Source organism: Protopterus annectens, chromosome 2.part0, assembly GCF_019279795.1.
Source record: "Protopterus annectens isolate FY-2018-M chromosome 2.part0, PAN1.0, whole genome shotgun sequence".
Classification (NCBI taxonomy): Eukaryota; Metazoa; Chordata; order Ceratodontiformes; family Protopteridae; genus Protopterus; species Protopterus annectens.
In genome coordinates, this window is record NC_056728.1 from 176,167,702 (window position 1) to 176,191,772 (window position 24,071).

The 24,071-nt window shown below is 37.9% G+C and overlaps 1 protein-coding gene across 1 annotated transcript in view; it reads right to left on the reverse strand.

Moving 5' to 3' along the window:
- Window positions 1-24,071, reverse strand: part of LOC122792712 (vomeronasal type-2 receptor 1-like) — a 577,508-nt gene that overhangs the window by 75,989 nt on the left and 477,448 nt on the right. Inside the window, exons 6-7 of the mRNA XM_044060297.1 lie at window positions 13,890-14,836; window positions 8,560-8,590 (exon numbers count right to left, since the gene is read on the reverse strand). Coding sequence (XP_043916232.1) covers window positions 8,560-8,590; window positions 13,890-14,836 — 978 coding nt within the window. The remainder of the gene's footprint in view (window positions 1-8,559; window positions 8,591-13,889; window positions 14,837-24,071) is intronic.

Below are 24,071 nucleotides of genomic sequence, written 5' to 3' on the forward strand. Positions count from 1 at the left end.
AGCATATGTATTACTACACTATTTCTGCCGTGCAAGTGGTGCATACTTTCAGTACTTCATAGTTACCATTGCATGTGTTGTAACACCTTTCTGCCTACTGTTTGTACATTTCACAGGGAGTCTGTGGGGCATCCCTGTAACTCAGTCACTGTTGCTATGTCTAGGCTCTTAACTATTCAAATATGGCAGTGTCAGACCTCTGAAGTGTACAGATATTTGCAGGTTGTCCACATTTTTGCCTCATATTTTGGTCAATATCTCATAAACAGCTTTTTCTGGCAAATCACTGTGGGCTCAAGTCAGACTATAGTGACAAAACATTTCAGTTTCAGACTTCATACCCTTCCAAACATCCAACAAAATGCAGAACCTGTTACTCTCTCAACTGTCTAAGTTTGTTGTAGCATTATTTGGAATGTGTCCCTGTTTTTGGCCCTTTGCTCCACATTTTTTTTATTTAGTCCGGATGTGTTCCTGTAAGAGGTTGTGGGGTATGGGCAGTGATTATCCTGCTGTGAGTATGTGTGTGGCTTGCAAGGTGCTACAGTGACATTATTACCTACTAGCTACCAACTAGCATGGCTGTTTCTGTTCACACACTACTATTCTAGAAATCCACTACATTTGACAGTAAATATACATGACATGCTTTGTGTACTACACATCCTATATTCCCTTTACATTCATTCCTACTATTACATGATATATTTATTGTAGCACAATGTTCTTAAATAGCAGTCATGGCTTAGTGGTAAGTCATGCAGACTACTGTTTCCAAGGTCCTGGGTTTGGGACTGATAGTGGGATTTTAGTTTGCTTTTGAGCAGACTACAGGACTTGTCATTCAGAGTGACTAAGGCACTTTTAAGCAGTTGTAACTGCTTACAACTGCTTAAAAGTGCTTACTCTTGTGCACACCCGCGCTATTTTCCTTGAAAGAAATTAAAATGGGGAGACAGGAAAGTGGTGAAAAAGGGGTCACAAAGAGGTTAAGACAGTAGGGAAACAAGCTTGGGTTTTGCAGGAGGGATGTAGGTAAGGCCCATAGCTGCCCATTTCTTCTTCAGCAACAGCTGTGCATATGTTTGTAATTTGGTGTGACATTTGAAACCTTCCACCACTGAGAGAGGTGTGAGGACAACAATAATACTTGTTGTACAGCCAATTGTAATTGACAGTTTCCATGTCCAGCAGACATGTGTGCGAAATGAGCAGCTATGTATGGGGCGTAATTTTTTTATGGGTACAGAGTGCCCTTTTTTTTTTTTTTTTCAGGTGAGAGTGGTATGTCAGGTACAGGAAGTCAGTATAGCTGGGGAGGTAGGTTGGGCAGGTTAACAGACAAGACAAACAAGACGCATACAGGGGCGGTGTATGACACATGTGGGGGGGTTACACAATTGACGGGGACAGATGTTTGGATATCTAGAGCCCATGAGCCCACAGATGGCAACAGTGGAACTGATATCCCCACCCGTGGGCAATTGCCACTATGCCTTCATGGCCCAGGACGGGGCTGTACTGGGGGCTGTGTAGGCCGGGCAGCAGGCACGCTCGTTAGTTGTGCCACCTGTGCCTCAAGCTGGCGTAGGGGCCCAAGAACAGCTTCCTGGATCTCCCTACGCACCACAGTCTGGACACTACGGAGGGTGAGTGGTTGTTCTCCTCCGGCCACACTTGCAGAAGGGGGACGAGCCCCATCCCCTGCATGGCTTCCACCCACAGGTGGCACAGGGCCACCGGAGGAGGGTCCGGCCTGGGCACTACTGCCAGGTGCACTCGCCAGCTGAGGAAGGAGAGGTGGGTCCGCTGGAACCCGCCTTCCCTGTCGTCCTATGTTTTGCATTATGTCATGACAGTTTGGGTTAGTAACGTACAATACCATTCACAATTAGTTGTAACAGCATGCATTAGTATTCCAATTAACCAAACACCCAGATATTCAAACCATTGAACAGCAAGCATAACACATGCATATTTTGAACAGCAATACACAGTCCAACAACATGCAGGGTTGATTGATGGCAACAGGCCATCAGGTTTGGATGTATGAACAGGGCAGATGCATCAACGCACATGCAAATATGTATGAACCAACAGGACACATGTCCAGGGGTGTTAATTGTGATTGCACATACCAATTTCACGTGGAATGGATTATATGTGGTTATAGGGTAGGGTGAAGAAAATTTAATTAACAACTTCAAATACCAATACATATGCTGTACATTTCTAATAGCTGCAGATATATATACACTACAGTTCTGCCTACAGTTTCCTATGTGATAACTACTTCAAGTTGGTGATAGGAATGTTACTGCTACATCAATATACATTTTCATTTTTATTCATACACATTCATATCTGGCTCTGTTCAGCTACATCATCCTGCTACATTTGCTTTATATAGCTATAGACAACTGTGGATGTTTGGTATTTCAGACAACCATACTATCTGCATATTGCAGACTGAGAGCAACATATCCAGATTTTGGGATACACATTCCAGCTGTAACATTTTCAAGACATTTTACTGTTTGGTTCTGCTTGTCACATTCATTTCATTCTGTACTGACTGCAGTATACTTTATTCAGGAGTTATTACTACTTTATTGGTGGATTCATAACTCTTTCTCACACTCTCTCACTTGTTTTATTTTTACAATTCAGGATGGTACTTAATTCTAGGCTTTATTGACATGTTTTACCTGTAGTTATAACAATCCTTTCCAACAGTCTCATTTCTTTCATGTTTCTGTATTTCAACAGGGATATATTTCTCACATGTGTTTTACTCAGCTTCTGCAGCTGTACTATTATATTACAGGTGGGACATCTTTATTTCAGACTTTATTTCAGACTTGTTTCATTTTTCTGTTTGGATTACAGACTGCATCACACTTTTGTAATCAAGCAATACTTGCAAACCCTCTTACACTGTTACTTGCACATTTTATTACTTAGTGACTACACTGCACTCTTTTGCTAACTGTCATACTTATATATTTATTTACAGTTACAGGGAGAGGATTACTGACCTGCCTGGTGGCAACTGCAGCCTATCGCCATAGGCTCTACGGTTCGCAGATCGGACACCTGCAGCTGTAATATAAATAAAGTAATATTGGAATACACATCTCCATAATATCAGCTAGGTTAATTTCTTACATAAATAATTAGATGTAACTTACTCAGTAGTGGGGCATTGGGCATTTGCCAGGCCTCCTGGATCCAACAGTTCAGTTGGTCCTGCTTCCATCTCTTCAGGTCCGCATGGTGGTGACGGACCTGCTCACCAGTCCTTGGTATCCCTGTGGCACTGGTGAGATCATGAGCCAACCAGTCCCACGCCTCAGCCCTATATGCTCCCCACAGGACCTGGCCCTGCATGAGTTGGGTCTCATGATTGTGGACAAGGAGCCAAACCATATATTTGGACTCCTCAACACCATACCCCTGTGCTCGAAAGCAACTACCCTCACCTACACCTGACATTCTGACTGCAAGTTGGTTCTACAATTGGTTATGCTGTGTATTCCTGCCTATGGGGCTTATATAAGCCGTTTTTCCCGCACTTATCTGTGATTGGCCAATTTGGAATTGTATCAGCTTCACAAAACCTGCTTTGTCATGCTCCTCTTTCTATTCATTCCTATATATATGCTATTACTGTATTTCAAAGTGCAACTGTCATGGCTTAGTGGTTCAGTACCTTGACTATGGTGCATAGTATCCTGGGTTCGAACCTGGCCACTACTTTTTAAATTTTATGACTATCTACACAGGCTAGGAGGTGTGTCTGTGTAAAGGCAGTTTTGTTACAGCTTGCTCAACGTTGCCCGTCGGTTAGCTTGTTGGCGCGGCTCGCAGCTCCGCGCAAACGGGGTACGCTGGTTTACGCATCATTTGGCTGTCAGCACGCATATTACGCTCAGCTCAGCTACGGGCACACAGTTTCAGCATGTTAAAATGCTGCTCAACCCCGGGCACTCATTTTACACCTGTTAAACCACTGCTCACCTACGGGCAGATGTACAAACTTGTTAGACTGTAGCTCAACTATAGGCACATCTGACATTTGTTTTTTTTTTTATTATCTCACATTTCTTCAAAATATATGGCCCATTTCATTACATTTTACATAAAATCTAATTTTATATGTGTACATATATGTCAGGGACTTGTTTCGTGTTTATTTCACAAAAAAAAAAAAAAATTGATGTTGTGGGGGCTCGAACCATGACTGCCTGCTCTTCAGCCGACGTCTCTATCGCTACGCTATTGCTTCTTAGCTTACTTTGCATATTTAGTTCTTATATGCTTTTCCACTGACTGCTAACTCTGGCTAAGCTACGGGCACGCCCGCACAAACGAGCGCACTCACGGGCAAACATCTTTACAATTTAAAAAAAAATTATAAGATGTTCATTTGTACATTTTATGTTCGTAGTCTGTGGGGGCATGTGTTGTGTTGTGTTTATTCACATTTACACGGGCTCTGTCATGGGGGTTTACTTTCGGGACTTTTACTCTTTTGGGGGTGTGTCCGTTTGCAGGGCTCGGCCAATGGACACGCCCCCTACTGTCTACCATGGACCGTGTAAGCCTAAGGTGTGATTCAGCATGCCCTCATGCATATGCATGACATGCTGATGTCACACCGTTTAACTGCAGCCTCCGTGTAAGTCTTGTAACTCTTACACTGAGGCTTCGTGAATCCTGCCCATAGTCTTTTTTGCTCAGCTTTATTAAATTATCATTTAAGACACAGACACACATACATTAATAGAAAGGAATATATACCATATCAACATTTTTTATTTTCATGTATTATACATTACATTTTATTATTTCTAACAATTAACATTCTTTCCAACATTACATAAATTGCTTAATCGCTGCCTTCCCTTAAACCTCATTCCTTCTCCTAAACATTATTCAGCATGTATTATTCCAGCAAAGTCCATTTACATCTATGTAATTTCCTCCTTCCCTTTTCTAAACATCCCCCTCCAATTCTTTTATCTTCTTTACAATAAAAAAACACTTCAGTTACAGTTGCTTTAGATTTTGATTTCCATTTTTAGTAATTGCTTTTTTTTTTTTTTGTCAGCCAATGGCATTACAGTCAGTATAGCCTTACTCGTTATAAAATCCTTTACTAATGCATTCTATGGGCACCTACAAGAATGCATGGATCGTGCTATCCCAAGCAAAACCAAGACTCACTCCTCCAAGAAAAGGAAACCAGTCTGGTAGACCCCTGTCATAAACAAGCTGTACAATAGAAGGAAGAAACTAGTACAGAAAAGAGTAAAATCCCGAGAAGAGAAGACATCCCCGATCAGTATCAGCAAGAAATTACGATCCCTCATAAAATCATCCAAGGCAAGCTTCGAAAGAACGATTGCCAAGAACTCCAAAGATAACCACAAGGCATTCTTTAGCTATGTCAAGAATCTAAGTGGCAATGCTCAGATCTGCTCGGAGTTAGTGCAGAATGGCACAAAATACACTGAACCAACCGATATCGCCAACATCCTGGCAGACAGGTTCAGTGCAGACTTCACCCCCCTCTCACACCAGAAGGGCCCATAACCATACCAGAAGAATGTAGAGCCCCTGAAATCACAGACACTCAGGTTAAAACAGCCCTCTCCAAAGCCAAAAACACAGCATCAATGGGACCAGACGGTGTCCCAGGCTGCATCCTACACAAGCTTAAAGATGAACTAACCCCTCACCTAAACACACTGCTCAAACTCAGCCTCTCCACAGGCTACGTACCCATAGAGTGGCACACAGCAATGGTTATTCCGCTCCACAAAGGTGGAAAGTTGGAGCCACAACAGACCCTAGGAACTATCACCCTATAAGCCCGACTAGCTTGTTCTGCAAGCTATGGGGCACATTATCATGGAACTCATTAACACAGACATTGGGAACCTCCAAACATTGGACCCTACCCAGTTTGGCTTTGTTAAAGGCAGATCATGCCTCCTAAACCTGGTGGACTTCTTTGAGACAGTTACCAATGCTATAGACAAGGGAAAGGTGGTACACATAGCCTACCTAGACCTCGCAAAGGCGCTCAACGCCATTCCCCATTCTGGTATTATAGACAAGATCACCAGCCTGAACATAAACCCCTATGTCACAAGATGGGTTGCCAACTGGCTCATGGACAGAACCCACATGGTGAGAGTTACGGGAGCTAGGTCCGACTCTAAACCGGTTACAAGTGGCATTCACCAGGGCTCAGTCTTAGGACCTCTCCTGTTCGCCATATACTTCTCAGAGGTACAGATAAGCACAGGAGGACTATGGCTGACCAAGTTCTCAGACGACTGCAAACTAGGGGCTGCAATTGACTCTCCAGCTGACACAGACATCCTCCAAATGTGTCTCACCTAGAGGGATACCTGGTGTCAAAATCATGGCCTCAAGCTAAATGCCAAAAAGTGCATAGTCATCCCCTTTGGAATAAACAAAATACCCACAAACTACCACATAGGTGGTAGTCTCCTAAATATGGAAAATGTAATATGGGATCTGGGGACCCAAGTAGATAGTAATCTCTCCTTTGATAAGCACATTGCCAAATTAGTTAGAAAATCCTTCTATGTGGCCCACCTAATCACAAAAGGGTTCACATCCAGATCAAAAGAGGTCATTGTGCCCCTCTACTCATCACTCATCAGACCCATCATAGAATACAATGCCCCATTTGGGATGTACCTTACAAGACATTTGCAGCAGCTGGAAGACCACATAAGTACCTCACCAAGAGGATCACTGGTCTCAAACAGATGCCCTATGCAGCTCAACTGAAAAAACTCCAGCTGTACTCGGTTGCATATCGCCTACTCAGAGGTGATCTCTGCCTGACATACAAGGCCATGTCCAACCCAGAATTGATGGACATGCTCCACCTAAAGAAAACTTTATCCCCTCGAGCCACATGCTCTAGGTATCTAAACCTCACCACAACAATAAATAGGACGTGCTGGAGGGATAGATTCCTGTCCCAGAGACTTCCCACGCTTTGTAACAAGATTCCAATCTACATTAGGCAGAGCTCCTCACTAACACTCTTCAAGAGAAACCTTGACAAGTGGATGGGAAACAGAAAGTTTACCCCAGGGATCACTTCAGTGGCTCTGCTGGACAGAGGCACAGGGAACTAATCTAATGGGACGGCGAAAGCCAACACATTCTGGCTAGGCTTATAATGCCTTCGGGCAGATAGCCTAGTACCTACCTATGAACCTATATGCAATTTAGATCCTATGTCACAGCTCCAAAGAATCATTTCCTTAGTTACAACCCTTTGTTCCCCCAAAGTTTATGTCTGAGTACTTTGGAAAGAATTTTTTAAATCTGCCAACTCATTGCACTCTCATAAAACATGTTGTCAGCTACCTGTTTTTTGCTGATCACACCTCTGGCATTTGCTATCTACCTAAGGAAAAATTGTGTGAAATCTGCTTGGGTATAAAAATACCTGTGTAAACATTACTAAGCAAAACCCCTAAATCTCCTAGACTTTGTTACATGTTTGGGAGCTGTGCATTTGACCTCCAATTGATCCTTTACAAACTGCCTTTCCAGTTTCTCTTCCCAATCTTTTCTAGCCTCCGCTGACTGATTATTAATGTTGTTTTGCAATATTTTATATGCCTAGTAATTACTCCTTTTTTAACAACAGCTTCTGATATTCAGCATTCTCAGTACTGCGGTAGTCTATGGGTTGTATCCTGCCAAGGATACGACAACTGGCCAACTTCCCATAGCTCTAACCTCCACCAACACACACACACACACACACACACACACACACACTTACACACACACACACACATACACACAGTCACTCTGGCTGCCTATAGGCTTATCCCTTTTGAAGGGAACTGTGAAAGAAGCCATAGTGCCTAAAAATCTTCAACACTTTCTTACCGTCTCATGCGATGCATCTCTGAGACTTTTTTTAGAGCAACAGTTGGCCAAGGCTTCCTTTCAGACAGATAAGACCCATTTTGTGGCTGTTTCTGCACATATAAATTATATTTTTATTATATTTTAACATTTTAAGTGTTATTTTTGCTGAAAACACTAGTATTTCTGTTTAAGAATACCTGTTTTTTCCGGCACACCAGTAGAGGTTCCTCGATTATTGTTATTGCCATCTCCAGGGATTGCTTTCAAAATATTGATTGTCTTTTAGTGCCTTATGGCTTGTTTTATTGAATGTTTTTAGGAAGTGTGCCTATATATTTCTGGGGGGATAGGTGAACATGTATATGAATGCTTGTGTTTAACACTTGTTTAATTGATTTTACATGTTTTTTGCAGAGCAGTTAACTTGGGTAATTCTGATTATATTTTATGAGAGAAATCTTGTGTGCTGCTTGTATAACTTTGTTTTGGGACATTTTCTACCTTTTCTGGAAGGCTTGTGTGCTGCTTGTGCTGATTAGTGATAGCTTACCTTACAACCAGCTCCTTCTGGCATTCGATATCAGCAATCATTTTTTTTCCTGCTACAACATGGATACTTACTCTGGTTCTGCTGATCCTTCTCCAGATGTACCTAAAAAGAAGAAAACATACAAGTGGATACCATATCATATTACCTATGCTGCTTGGCAAAGATGGCCTGGGAGTTAGCTCTTCAGTACTCCCTAAATCTTCAGGCCCTTGCATACCATCAGAGCAAAATATAGTGGCAAACAAACTCAGAAGATCCTGGACAGACTCTCATGAGTGAAACCTCAGTTAAGATGAACTGTTTCCAATCTCTCTGTGAGGCTTTTGCATAATACAGCTGATGGAGTGGTTAGGGCAGCAGACACAGTTATGAGGTGCCATGCCTAGGTCCATTTATATGACTTTGCAGACAGCACTAAGGCTTCCTTCATTAATGCCTTATACTGGATCCCTCCTCTTTAGACCCAAGGCTATAGAAAAAAACTTTTGAAATGTGAACAGTAGGAGAAGACACTGTCTGCATTGGAGTGCATTTTGGAAACCCTCACCAGTCCTGTAGGAACCAGAAGTCTTCCACAGCTTTGTGGTTTAGGAAATCACACCATTTTCTCTTATGATTCCTTTTCCTATAGGGGAAACCATGGCAGAGAGAGAGCTTCCTTTTAAAGGAGTCCACCCAAGGGGTAGTGAGGGGTCCAAAAAAAATCAGAGATTATGAAACCCTTCCTCCAGGAAGTAACCTCAACATCCCTGAGGACTTGCCTGACTGCTCCACTCTGGAGGTAGTTGTGGTTTGAATGTCTCTCCACCTAGGCTGACTGCTTGCCATCATGAAGCACAACTGGATAAGGAAAATAATATCCAAATGTTGTAAAATACCACTGACAACCAGACCTAAACCCTTGTCACTGCCCCTCCCAGATTGGGTGAGTACCTGGTTGCTGAAGATATAACTCAAAAAAATAGAAAGCAGTTCATTGAAACTACTTTCACTGACAGTGGATATTGCTTTTTTTCCCTCCATTGTTGTGCACCTTCAAATGTGGTATATATAATTCCTGGGGCTGTGGGGGGTGTACCCCACACGGGAGTGCAGGGAGCTTGCCCCCTGGGAAAAAAAATCTTTTAATGATCCCTGAAGGTGATTTTGGCAAACTTTTTCAATTTTTCTGCATTGACTGAAACGACCTTTGGTGACTCAACATGTATCACCCATATCTATCACCCCACCAGGAAACAGCAGCAGCAAAAGAGATTACCCAGCTCCCACAAAAAATTGCTATCTAAGAGGTCCCAGCAGACCCAAAAAGGTCTGTTTACTACAGATTTTTTTAGTTCTTAAAAAAATCAAAGGACCTCAGGCCCATCTTGTGTTTCATGATGGCAAGCAGTTAGCTTAAACAGTTATGTAAAGAAGACAACGTTCCAGATGGTCACAGTGCAGTCACAGTGCAGTCCATACTCTGTCAATCTTCAGGATGCTTATCTACACATATAGAGTGCCAGAGTCTCCTGATGGTGTCTGTGCTTGAGGCTAGAAGACCACCATTACCAGTTTTGTGTACTTCCATGCAGTCTCACCATAGGCCACAGGGTGTTCACTACATGCATGCCAGTCAGTCATTGCGTCCCACCTGAGGCTGAAGGGGTTTCATATATTCCAATAATTGGACAATTGGTTTATAGCTGCCACAACAAGAGAGTATCTCATAATAGTGAGAGATTGTTTGTGTCCCCTTTCTGTGTTATTAGGAAATCAGTAGACACTATGATGTCTCAATCCGAACAGCTTCCAACTACCTTTCATAAAATGCCACTTGGACACCAGACTGAGAATTGCCAGACTTTCTGAAAACTGTTTTCTGACTCCCAGGGCTATGATTTCCAAAGTTCTGCTCATCCCCTTCCCCAGTTGTTATCCCCAGAGGTATCCTGTCTTGATTCCACCCAGGAAGGTTATACCTGGGAACCCGGTCTTACAGGTTGAAGTGAACAGACAGAATAATATCAGACACAGAATTAAGCACTTGCCATAATGTTGGATCTTCAGTATCCTTAATCCATCCACTTTGACAACCCATCCATCATCCCCTTCCAAATTCTAATAATACTGACCAGACAGATCTTGAAGAATTATTCTGAAGACTGTCCCCTAGTACCTGATTCTATTCCTTCTCTCCATTCTTCCCTTTAAGAGTTAGGCAGCAGACTTGATGTCAGTAACACAGCGGCGCAGCTGTATTATGGAAGCAGGGAAGGAGCTTGAGTATTTAATGGTAGCTAAAGTTGCCTGGTCAGATCTGCCTGGCAACAATACCACACATTATGTTTAGTACATAACATCCATTCTAGAAGGCCTAACTAACAACAGTTAAAATGTTTAACTGCTATTAGATATTAATTTGTGAACTGAAAGATTTGTTAAGAAATGTTAATTTACTACCAAGTCTCACACTGTACTGTACTGTGGTTTGTGTTGAATAGCATTTGCATAATCTCTTTCGAAAAATTCTATCTAGTTTATGTAAGATGTAATTGTTTGTTTTTCTTTTTTTGTGCTCTAACTTTTGCACGTTCCTGAAGTTTGTACTAACATACATACTGCAATGTTTCTTGAATGTAAATTGTATATTTTAATATGAGATTCTATTTTGTAATCTTGGAGATCTTCCCCTCTGGGGTCCACAGATAATGTAAATTGTTATGGAGTGTGAATCTGAATTTTTTAATTATTAACTTCTTTGTAATATGGAGCTTTTCTCCTCAGGTCACCACTGAAAATGGGCTACTGACCCAGTTGGACCAACCTAGTAAAATGTCAATAAAAATCATTTCTTGCAATTTTTTTATGAAAAGCTACCATTTTTAATATTAAAATGTTTTATTGTTCATTTATGTATATGTCTTAAATGTTAATATGGTGATTCATACTGTAAAATGTTTAAATGAAGTTAAACCATAATTGAAAACGTGTTTGACAATGCAGAGGACTGAAGGCCTGACTTTTAATGATCTGCTTCCTGTGTCAGTGTACAGGATTTGATTTCCTCCATTTACCTACTATGCAATTCTGAGTAAGTCACTTACCTGATAGTGCTTCCCAGTTCCCCTGAACAAAGACAGTTGTGACTAGTACAACAAGTAAGTTAAAAAAATCATGCCTGGAATGTTAGAATAAAAAGGAATGTATGGGAGCCATGAAATGTAAAGAAAGGTGAGGATATAGTGTTTTTATTGTTTGACAAAATAGAATAATATGCATATCCTTCCTGTAGCCATTTTTTCTATAGTCTTTTTCCTCCCACGTCCCAAGGAGCTGCTGCTAGCTAAACTTAAGGTCCTCTAAATTAGCTGGAGGTATGTGTGTATGCGTATGTGTCCTTCAATGGAATGGTGTCCTCTGCATTATTAATTTGGTCTTATTTATGCCTACTGAGTACCAAACTTGGTCTTGGCTCCCCTGCAACCATCAATTTGATAAAATTTGTATCAGAGGATGAATAACTGACTGAATAAAGTGCAAATATATTATTCGGATTCCACTCAGCCAGCCTGCAACCACAGAGGCAAGTCTCTGCCCAGAGATGAAGTACACAGTCAGCTTCATTTATTGGGAACAGCAGCAGGGAACCGCAAAGTTCTTCCCTGAAGTATGTGCTTAAATTGCAGAACTCCCTGTAGCCTGATTCAAGTCTGACACCACAAATCCTGCATGCTGATTAACTATGGTAAGCAGGAGCTTTGATTTTCTCCCAGTATTTCATCAAAAACTAAATCTGAAAATATGTTTCTACAAAATATATTTTTATTAACATCACACATGGCATCGTGATATGAATACAAATTTAGGAAACAAACCATTACAACATTTTTTCTCATTGGTACCGATTATACAGATATGATTTTTGTCTTATTCAAGTTCTGTCTGTCCTGAAATATCACTTCTCCTGAACTTTATTCTGTACGTATTATTCCTGCAGATTCCATTTATTTATGTGTAATTTACCCCTGCAAGAGATGATGAGATGATTTTGAACACTAGTAACAGTTTTAGTTGTGACGATGCCATTCTATTAGCAGTGAAAATGCTGTGACAATTAAAAATTGCGGCTACACTTTTATCATTTTACCAGTGTTATTTCAAATAATATCAAAGTCACACATTAGATCTGCTTTCTTTGTTGTTTAATTAGATGCAAAGTGCTGTATCCAGTAGAAGTTCCACTTAGTGTGATGCAAGGCTTTGCCTCAATCAGCTTTGATACAGCATTTCATTCATTCTGGGATTCCATTCACACAACATACAGCATGAGATGAAGTTCTTGATATGTTCTTCCTTATTTAACTAGTCCTTTGATTTATGATTATTTGCAACTTTATATACCCTCCCCTCCTTATAGCACTGTAAAGTTTGCAATATCTGTAATATCATTACCTTTAGAAAAGACATCTTCATTCAACTACATTATACAGATTACTAGATGCAAGAATGAAAGATGAAAATATGCTTAGGAGTAGAATTAACAGCTGTACAGGAAGGTAATGAACCACAGTCATCTACAGTCCTTTACATTCCAGCATTGAAGCAGGAGGTACCTACATCTGGGATGAGAAGGGTTGGAAACTCAAAAATGTTCTGACAGAAGCTTGCCTGAAAAAGAAGGTAAGCATTCCACAATGGAAAAGAACATTTCAGTCAGGAAATTAGGTACTGTAGCTGCAAAGGAGAATGTCCCTTTCTGTGTTCACACTAGTGTGGATGGAGAGGTTAAGGTGAGTGAGTCACTATGCAATGTTTATCGTGTCACTATGTGGCTCTTCATGTCTGGGGTATTTTTAGGAAATTGCACAAATACATGCACCCATAATTACAACACAGCATCGACTAGCATGTTAAGAAATACTGTGAAAGTTAATAGGGAAGTGTGAGAGGAAATGCAGATAATAAAAAAGTTGTGGTATTATGACAACTTACTTCACAGATGAAATGTTTATGACATGGTAATGAAGTTTGTTATGACAAGCCTTGTAGTGAAGAAAACGGTTTTACTAAGAATTATATTTATTTGAATGATTTTATTGTCTTAGGAGATAAACACAGAAATTATTTAATATTTTCAGCATGTTAGAATTATGCTTTCCAATCTGTACAGTTAGCACAACAGTCTGATTACAGTATCCTACAGAAGAAACACTAATAATATGCATACATTTTACTGCTTTATATATAGTTTTTAAATAAATACTTCATTACAAAGGTTATAATTTGTGTTTAGTTACTGATTCTTTCTGTTGCTGGTGGTAGCGTGATAACGAAATTGTTTCCTGATGCAAGATCTCATTATCACTGTATTTGGTATGACAGTAGGAACAGGCACACAGGAAACGACTTAGCTACATACAGTAGTTGATGTGCTGCATGCAACAGTTGATGTGTGGACACTTCTTGTGGTTCCTCTTCCCATCAAATATTCTCTTGTGTTTGTGTGAGGTCTAAACAAAATTATGTAACACTTTGGGAAAAATATACATAAAAGCAAGCCAACACTAGATGACAGGATAGCAAATATCTCTACAGCAACCATATACTTTCCCTTTGTGCTTATGTATGCTGGAATAAAAGACAGCCAAACGCTAACAAACATAAGCATGCTAAAGGTTATAAATGCTGCCTCATTAAATGCATCTGGCAGCTTCCGGGCTAAGAAGGCTACTACAAAGCTTATAATGGCCAATAATCCAATGTATCCTAACATACACCAAAAAGCAATGGGAGAACCTTCATTGCATTTGAGTATCTTCTTTCCAGGTTCAGAAGTTAGGTCTTGCTCAGGGAATGGAGGAGCACTAAGCAGCCAAACAAAGCAGACAATGACTTGCACAAAAGTGCCACTGAAGACAACAGAGTTTGAAAGTCCAGGACCGATCCACTTTCTTAGGTTGCTGTTGGGCTTTGTGGCACGGAAAGCAACAACTACCATGATGGTCTTGGCTAAAACACATGAAACACAGAGGGCAAAAATGATTCCAAATGTAACTTGACGGCACATGCATGTCAATTTCATTGGTTGACCAATAAATATTAATGAAGACAGAGGGCATAAAATCAGAGCTATCAGAAGGAGATAACTCAATTGGTTGTTATTGGCTTTCACAATTGGAGTATCACTGTGCTTAATAAAGAGAAACAAGGTTGTGGCAGCCAATAATGCAATAAATAGTGCTGTGGTTGCTAATAATGACCCCAAGGGCTCCTCAAAGGAAAGAAATTCTGTAAGCTTTGGAATACATTCATCCTGCTTCTCAGTAGGCCAGAAATCATCTGTGCATCTCAGGCATATTGTGGAACCTGAAAGAAAGAAAGGAAGGAGACAATTTTAAGATTGGGGGGGGGGGGTTCATGGGTTTGTACTGAAGTATCATTAAATGTCATATTTAGAAATACCAAATTGTAAAATTTTTGTGACCAGTAGACCCAAACATGCATTTACCTGATGCTTACTTAAGCTGTGAAGTATACCAAGATGCTAGAATCTCTGAGCTTGTATCATTAGTTGGGAGTGGGTGGGAGTCAACTCTGCATACAGTAGGTGTTTATTTATTTCTGTATTTATTTAGAGTTATGGCCAAATTCATTATTGTCTTAAGTTCTGGTATTTAGTAATTTTGTCTTTTGTTTGTGAATGCATGTAACACGTGTATTCACACACACCAGAACATATTTATACAAGTGTGTGTGTATTTGTGTATCCAAAATTAACCACTGCTAACACAAACTTTCTTATACTTACACAAAAAAAAATGAACACTTACAGGCAAATAATTACGGTAGTGCTTTCGTCCAACTTTTATTCCAAACACAAATACAAGTATTCTCCTTTGAGCTTTCCTTAGCATCCAGCTATTCACCAAGGTGTTGGCTGTGGTGGTCAAAACCTTGCAGAGAAGGGTTGTCTGGTATTCCCTTAGATGGATGACTGTGCTCTGATCACCCTACACAGGAACTCCCTGGAGATGACCTTTCTTTAGTCACTCCATCAAATGTATTCCCTGAAAGGTTTTGGCCACAATATCCCTCCTTTTATTTTAAATGTATTATTATTTATTTTATTAAATAAATTAATTAATAAAATTTACTATCCCAGTTATCCAAACAAATTGATGCACAAGAAATGCCATCCACAGGAATCTCAGTCTGGGTTTCAACAGTTTTAAAAGTAAGTCTAACCTTTTGATAGCATACAGTTTCTGTAGACATTTCCTTTTTCTGCATACAGATGCATCTTAAGCAAATATCAAAATACAGCCTGAAACATTTTGCAGAATATTCATTGCAAAATAAAAATGTATTCCAGTAGATCCTGTAACAAAGTTATTGAAATTCTTCATATTTCAGCTTTATTAGACCTTAGAAATTTTAAACATAACACTTGTATTGTCTCCAGGCAAGTGGAAGCAGCACAGTTAATATTATGATCTGAGCGCAACAGGCACAGCAGTTTGCAATGCAGCTTAGTTACTCTTTTTAGCTATTTTCTTTGCCAGAGTTCAAAACCCTTACCTCTGTCAGTTATTTAAAGGTGCATAAATATCTTTATATGCTTATAGCTAAAGCTACAGCTGATCAAACAGTATCAGTGCAGTAATACAAGTTATCTACTGTCAGCCATGTTAGTCATAAACAGATTTATAAGGTACAAAGGTTAACTCTCGCTTCTGTATCCATAAGGCAGAAGTGCAGACACATGGTACAAAGGAATGTTTGTAGATCACTGGTCTCAGTTGTTCTGTCTTTCGGCTTTTCCCGGTTAGGGGTCGCCACAGCGTAACTCCGATCCGCTAACGATTGCCGGCCCTGACGCACAACCTTCAAAGAAGGTACGCCCATTCACGCATGTCTCCACACAGAAGACGATCTAGCTGAGAATTGAACGGGACAACGTCTTGCTGTAAGGCGACAACGCTACCGCAGCACCATCACTGGTCTCAGTCATTTTACTAATAAAGAACCAGCCCTGGCTGAACTCTTAACAGTCAGGAGTTTCTTTTTTTTCCATAATAAATCTTTATTGTTATATTATTTTCATACACAAGTAAAAACAAACACAAAATTTTAAAAGAAAAAAGAAAAAACAAAAGACTACTAACTAATATCACTATCACACCAAACAAATATACAATATTTACAAGAATGCTTCCATGTAAACATTAAGAATAGAGAAAAAACAAAAAGTAGTTAATAATATTTCCAGTAATATACAGTTTAAATACAAAATTCTCTCCAAGCAAGTATATAAATGTGAATACCTTCAAGTTAAAAATGTTATGCTAATATAATATTAAATATCTGTTCCCAAATTTTTGGGTTATTAATGTTTTTATTATTCGGACTTCAGAGTAGTTTATGAGCTAATATATGCCTTGTTGCCAAAATTCTAAAGCTTTCCCAAGATGTTTTAGATGGGTCTAACCAATTAGTGGCCATATAAAGCTTCATTAACAGAAAAATATTAATATATATAGTACTTTGTGATCTAGGGAGTTCTTTCGGAGGAATATGTAAAATCGTACATTTCCATGACAACATTGTACTTTGGTAACCCATCTTCTGAAGTTGAATCTTAAGGGAATTCCAAAGCTTATATATGCATTTACAGCTCCAGAACATATGAAGAAGATCAGCCGGTTGATTTTTACAGTATGGACAAATTGGAGAGTTTTTAGAATTAAATTTATGCAGGGTAAGGCGTGTATAATATGCATTATTCCATATCATCAACTGGGTATACATCAATTTTTGAAGAGAAGTAGATTTGATAGTCAGGTCAATTGCTTTTAACATCTTACTTTTGTCTGTCACTAAAATTTTCTCTTCCCATTAGTTGGATAACAGAATTTTATCATAAAATTTAAAGTCTTTAATTAATTTATTTGTTGTTGTTATATATTTTATATCCTGTTGGAGGGCTTGCCACAACTCAAAGCATTTATTAACATTTTCATCTTCAGGTTTAAAATTTATAAAGTAGCTCATAGCAAGTTCTCTAATTTGTCTCAAAATAACAAGATAATTTTTGGGTAAATTAAATTCTTGTCTTATTTGATTGGCCTAGCGGTCCAGATATTTGTATATATCAATCAAAGTTAAATTAACTATCAGTGGAAACTTTTTTAAGATCAATTAATTGATTGTTCAATTTTAAATTAGGATTCCTATGAAAGGGTTGAAAAAAACCATCATATACTGACCCAGATCCAAAAATTGAAATAAATCTTGTATAGATAATATGTTAATGACGAAAATGAAAAGATTTGCGCTAGGGCTCCACGTTCCAAAAACCACAAGCAAAAATAGTATAAGTCCCATAAACCGGAACGTGGAGGCTTGAATAAATAGGCATACACTTTGCAGTGCTAAAGCAACAACAGCTTATACGACTAATCGTAAGTCCATACCAAAAGCAAAATATACCACAGGAGATGAATTCCACACAACTCCAGAGTGCCAGGAACGTTCTTTATTCAAATGCAGTAAGCGCTTTCACCAAAAACGGCTTCTTCAGACTATAACAGCATGGGTAATCAACAGCCTTTAAATACCATTCATAAAACATTATCCTATTATGCAATTAATCAATTAATTCACCTTAAGCATTTAAAGTGACAATGAATATATTTATACAATATTTAACAATTTTAAAAATTTCATATATGTATATATAAAAAATGACATATATAAAACGATATGCTAAAAGTCTTATAAAACCACATCACTTTATCAAATATATGCCCCATTCATAACATGCACATTCAGGGTGTCATCAAGTTGAAACTCTGCATAACTTCCTTCTTTTTAATACTGGTTGAATGCTAACCTTGTCATTCAGGCCTTGGACTTGGATGAAGTGAGGTTAAAAGTATTTTGTGTATATAACACTATAGATGATTTGTACAGATGTAACATTATTGATAGGAACCTATCTAGGTTTTTGAGGGTAACCAATCCCTTAATACCTGTACTCAAGGGCCTTCCCAAAGTCCATAAGAATGTATCTAACCCCCCGATGAGACCCATAGTTTCAGGGCAGGGATGGTTGACTCAACCATTCTCATTGTATGTGGAAAAACAGTTAAGACCCATCCTTGACTCTAATGATATTATTTTGAAAGACAGCAAAGAATTTTTAATTAGTTTGTATGAGTATGTCAATACATTAGATGAGAGTAGTGAGTATTTTTTAGTGACCTTTGATGTAGTCAGCCTCTTCACTGTCATTCCCAATGATAGTGGGGTTGATTGTATACAGGAATATTTAAGGAAGTATTCATCTTTAGATATCAATACAATTGAATTAATAGCACTTTTTCTTGAAATTATATTAGAAAACAATGTGTTTTTATTTGCGAATGAATTATATTTGCAAAGGGATGGCGTAGCTATGGGCACATCCTGTGCCAATAGCTACACCAACCTTGTTATGGCTATATGGGAGAAGGATACACTAATACCAAGTTCAAGGTACAAACAGCATGTTACATTCTATAAGAGGTTTGTGGACGACCTCTTTTTAATTTGGAAGGGGAGTGAAGCACAATTGCATGAGTTTGCTGATTACATCAATAACACTACTAGTTATTTAAGGTTCACTATGAGTTATTCTAAAAATTACTTATCGTTTTTGGATGTGGACATCATCAGATTGCAGAATGGTCTACTGAATACTTCTGTTCATAGGAAGAGTTGCTACAAAAATACTCTACTTCACAGAACAAGTATGCATCCGCTACATGTTTTTGGTAATGTTATGAGAGGACAGGCCATGAGGGCATCTCGTCTCAACCCCACAGATGACGGATATAGGAAAGAAATCTCTGGTTTGAGAACGAGGCTGTTATGCAGGTCATATAGTGAAGTGGAGATTAATAAAGCTTTTACTGATACTAGTGGGTTGAGGAATACTATAGCGCATCCATATTTTTCTAGTGGAAGTGATAGTACAAAACAGGAAGGTGAGGGACCCCCACCCAAGACTATGAATACCACTCTCAGTGTTCCCATTTTTTATACTAGTGATGTTTTCAATATTAGGAACATCATTGAGAAACATTGGGATGTGTTATGTGTGGATGAGGAGATTAGTAATGTTGTAGGTCCAACACCAAGGTACACCTATAAAAACAAAATGAACCTTAAGAGTATGTTGTGCCATAAAGATGGGGTAAGACATCCAAGTCCAGGTTTCAATACTAATGCATGTGGTAGTTGCAATCAATGTGGGTACATTAATAACAGTACCATTTTTGAACAACCTGTCACTGGACAGATTTTTTCTTTTATGACAGGGACCAACTGTAGGTCTAAAAATGTCATTTATCTTGCAACCTGTTCTGCCTGTTCAGCGTTTTACATAGGTAAAACGAACAGGCAATTAAGAGAGAGAATAAGGGAGCATAATTATAAAATGAGGGTTAGAGATGCAAATAATGCATTAGCGAAACATCAGATGACAACGAGTGATGCACATACATTTACGTTTCTTGTCTTACAGAATATCTATACAACTCTGAGAGGGGGGGATGTTGAAACCTACACACTAGAGATGGAACTTAGATGGATCGTCAGGTGCAGAGCCGACTCTAGTCCTGGCCTGAATGACAAGGTTAGCATTCAACCAGTATTAAAAAGAAGGAAGTTATGCAGAGTTTCAACTTGATGACACCCTGAATGTGCATGTTATGAATGGGGCATATATTTGATAAAGTGATGTGGTTTTATAAGACTTTTAGCATATCGTTTTATATATGTCATTTTTTATATATACATATATGAAATTTTTAAAATTGTTAAATATTGTATAAATATATTCATTGTCACTTTAAATGCTTAAGGTGAATTAATTGATTAATTGCATAATAGGATAATGTTTTATGAATGGTATTTAAAGGCTGTTGATTACCCATGCTGTTACAGTCTGAAGAAGCCGTTTTTGGTGAAAGCGCTTACTGCATTTGAACAAAGAACGTTCCTGGCACTCTGGAGTTGTGTGGAATTCATCTCCTGTGGTATATTTTGCTTTTGGTATGGACTTACGATTAGTCGTATAAGCTGTTGTTGCTTTAGCACTGCAAAGTGTATGCCTATTTATTCAAGCCTCCACGTTCCGGTTTATGGGACTTATACTAGATAATATGTTAGTTTTAATGTGTTCAATAATCCCATACATTTTCAAAGTATCTTTACCTAAAAAGGGTATTGCTTTAGGATTAATGTTTAACTTTAAAATATATTTATAATTCAAAATCACCCAAGTTGGTGTCCACTTAGTAGTAGTTGTATCATAGTTGGCAATTCTTAGAATTCTATTAGAGTTCACAATTAGGTAGTACAATTCAAAGTTAGGCAACTCCAGTCCTCCTTTATTTTTTGGAGTCATTAATTTATCATAAGATATCCTGGTTTTTTTTGGTTCCCAAATGAATTTAGCCAATTCTTTATGAATTTTTTTAAAAAATGTCTTTGAAAGTATTAATTGGGCTGACCTAAAAATATAAAGTAATCGTGGTAACACATTCATTTTGACAATTGAAACTTTTGCTAGTAGTGGCAATCATAAATTTTTCCACCTCCCAAAATCAAAAATTATTTGGTCCCAAATTGTTTTAATGTTATTATTGTAGAAGTCTTTATTGTCTGTAGAAAACTCAATACCTAAATATTTAACTTTTTCTTTAAATGTTACCTGCCCAACCAAAGGCAATAGCAAAAAAGGTTTAGGTGTCTTTAAAGGAAAAATATTGTTTTTTTTTCCAAGTTAATTTTGTAGTTAGAGATTTCTGAAAAATCATTAACAGCCTTCAATAATTTGTCAGTGCCAGATATTGGAGATGCATAATAAATATTAAGATCATCCGCAAAAGCTGCCATTAAGATTTTAGTTCTATAAATTATTGGGACATTATGATAGACATTCTGTTTAATATATAAGAACAGAGGTTCAAGATAATGATTAAATAGTAAAGGGGACAAAGGGCAGCCCTGACATGTTCCAGTCTTAATCTGTATTCTTTTGGAGAGGCTTCTATTAATGCACAGTGTAGTATAGGGATTACTATATAATATTTGCAACATTTGAACAAATTCATGGGATATATTAAAATAAGGTAAAAGAGCAAACAAAAAAATTATATCAACCCTGTCAAAGGCCTTCTGTGCATCAATTATAAGGGCATAGATATTAAGATTATTTTGTTTAGCATGTGTTATCATAGTATGTAATGTAAGAGTATTACCACTGGTTTGTCTACCTGCCATAAATCCAGCCTGTTCTTTGGATATTATATGAGTCATGATTTTCTTCAGTCTAGATGCTATAATGGAGGTTAGAATTTTCATGTCTACATTCATTAAGGATATCGGTCTATAATTATCGGGGTTTTGAGGATCTGAATTGGCTTTATGTATAAAAATAGTTTTTGAGGCGTTAAGATGAGGATCGTTAATATTATTCCTAACAGTTAGGAGTTTCTTAATTTAAGCAGAGCACCCAGATAAAGATGCATAGTGTACTTCTCCCTGCCGAAAACCTCTTTCAAATTCTTATTTTATTATAGCACCAGATAACAGTAAGTCTTACTAAATCTTACTGCCTTAGATTCCGATATTAGGTAGTGGCTAAGATTATGGCCTCAGAGACCCTTCAAAAGCTTAGCCAAGTAATGTATTTAAAGTGAAACTGTAGAAGAGGGCATTTGGATGCTTTTTATGTTGGAAAAACCACACACACAAACTTAAAGAGAGAATACAAACACATATATGATGTACAGAAGAAAAATACAAAGAACTCACTATATAAACACACTTTAGAATGCAAACAGGCTTGGTTTAGTTTTTTGTCCTAGAAGAAATAGCTCAAGACCCAAGAGGGAGACCATGGAAATGCTGAATAGAGTATAGGGAAGTCTGTTGGCAAATGCTGTTAGAAGCCAATAGACCACCAAGCCTAAATTAAAATATATCCCTGGTTCCAGTTTAAAATTAAGAGCAGCTAGACTCTAGGACAATACTTTTATGGTTAGATGACACATAAACTCTCCCACCATTTATGTACTTGAATAAGTATGATATCAGTTCCTTGAGATGCACAGACTAACAAAAAATTTGTTCAGCCCTTTTGCACTGATTTTTTTAAGACTTTACATTATTTATTTATGCTTCAGAATAGGTGGCCATGGCGGTGCAGTGGTTAGCGTTGCTGCCACACAGCAAGAGGTTCTCTGGTTTGATCTCAGCACGGGTGCCTTCTGTACGGAGTCTGCATATCCTCCCTGTGGTCGCGTGGGTTTCCTCTGGGTGCTCCAATTTCCTCCCACATCCCAAAGACATGCTCTAGGTGGATTGGACACTCTAAATTGGCCCTAGGTGTGAGTTTGTGTACCTTCTGTGGAAGGTTGGGTGCTGGGCTGGCAACTTGACACCATAAAACAAGTAACAAAGCGAAACTAATAAGATAACAAAGCCACACAGTGAACTGCATAAACTGATTTATTACTTTTATAACATAAAAACAATGATATTCTAAGCGCTTTCACCCATCCACATCAGGGCATCATCAGAGTACAAAGAATTAACAACAAGGCCATTCTTTATATAAAATACCTAATAGCATAATAATTTAATTGAAGAAGTGATTTAATTAAAAAAGTGGTGTCTATTAAAGTGACTTAGCACAAAGACATAAACAACTTTAAGTATAAAGTATATTTAGGTATTTAAATATAAATAAACAAAATATTACAACATATTTATGTACATATTTTATATACAATATATTTTAAAGAGTTTATACATTTTTATTATTAAAAATTTTTTTTCAACAATTCACATATATAATACGTATATATACATTTTGTGATAAATTGTAGTTTGTTTTAACAAATTGTATTATTTTCATTTAAACAGCATATCTGATTTATATCCCAATATATTTTACACTTTTAACTTTTTGTACAAACATTTATAACGATATTTAGATTTTATCTAATATTTATCATTTTGTATTAACATATACCCATTTATTTATTTATTTATTGTTTTGATATACAAATACACATTTTTTATATCAATTGACATTGTTTATGTCTTTGTGCTAAGTCACTTTAATAGACACCACGTTTTTAATTAAATCACTTCTTCAATTAAATTATTATGCTATTAGGTATTTTATATAAAGAATGGCCTTGTTGTTAATTCTTTGTACTCTGATGATGCCCTGATGTGGATGGGTGAAAGTGCTTAGTATATCATTGTTTTTATGCTATAAAAGTAATAAATCAGTTTATGCAGTTCACTGTGTGGCTTTGTTATCTTATTATATCGACACCATAAAAACTCCACTGCCAATTATGAGCAGACATGTGATCCACTGTGGCGACCCCTAACCAGGAAAAAACGGAAGAAGAATTTATGTTTCAGACCACTAGATGGCACCACAGTTCATGGAAATATTAGGTTTTAGGACATATTACCTATTTAATGAGATTTATGCACATTTTTATAGGTTTGTCACATAATTTATTTATTGCTT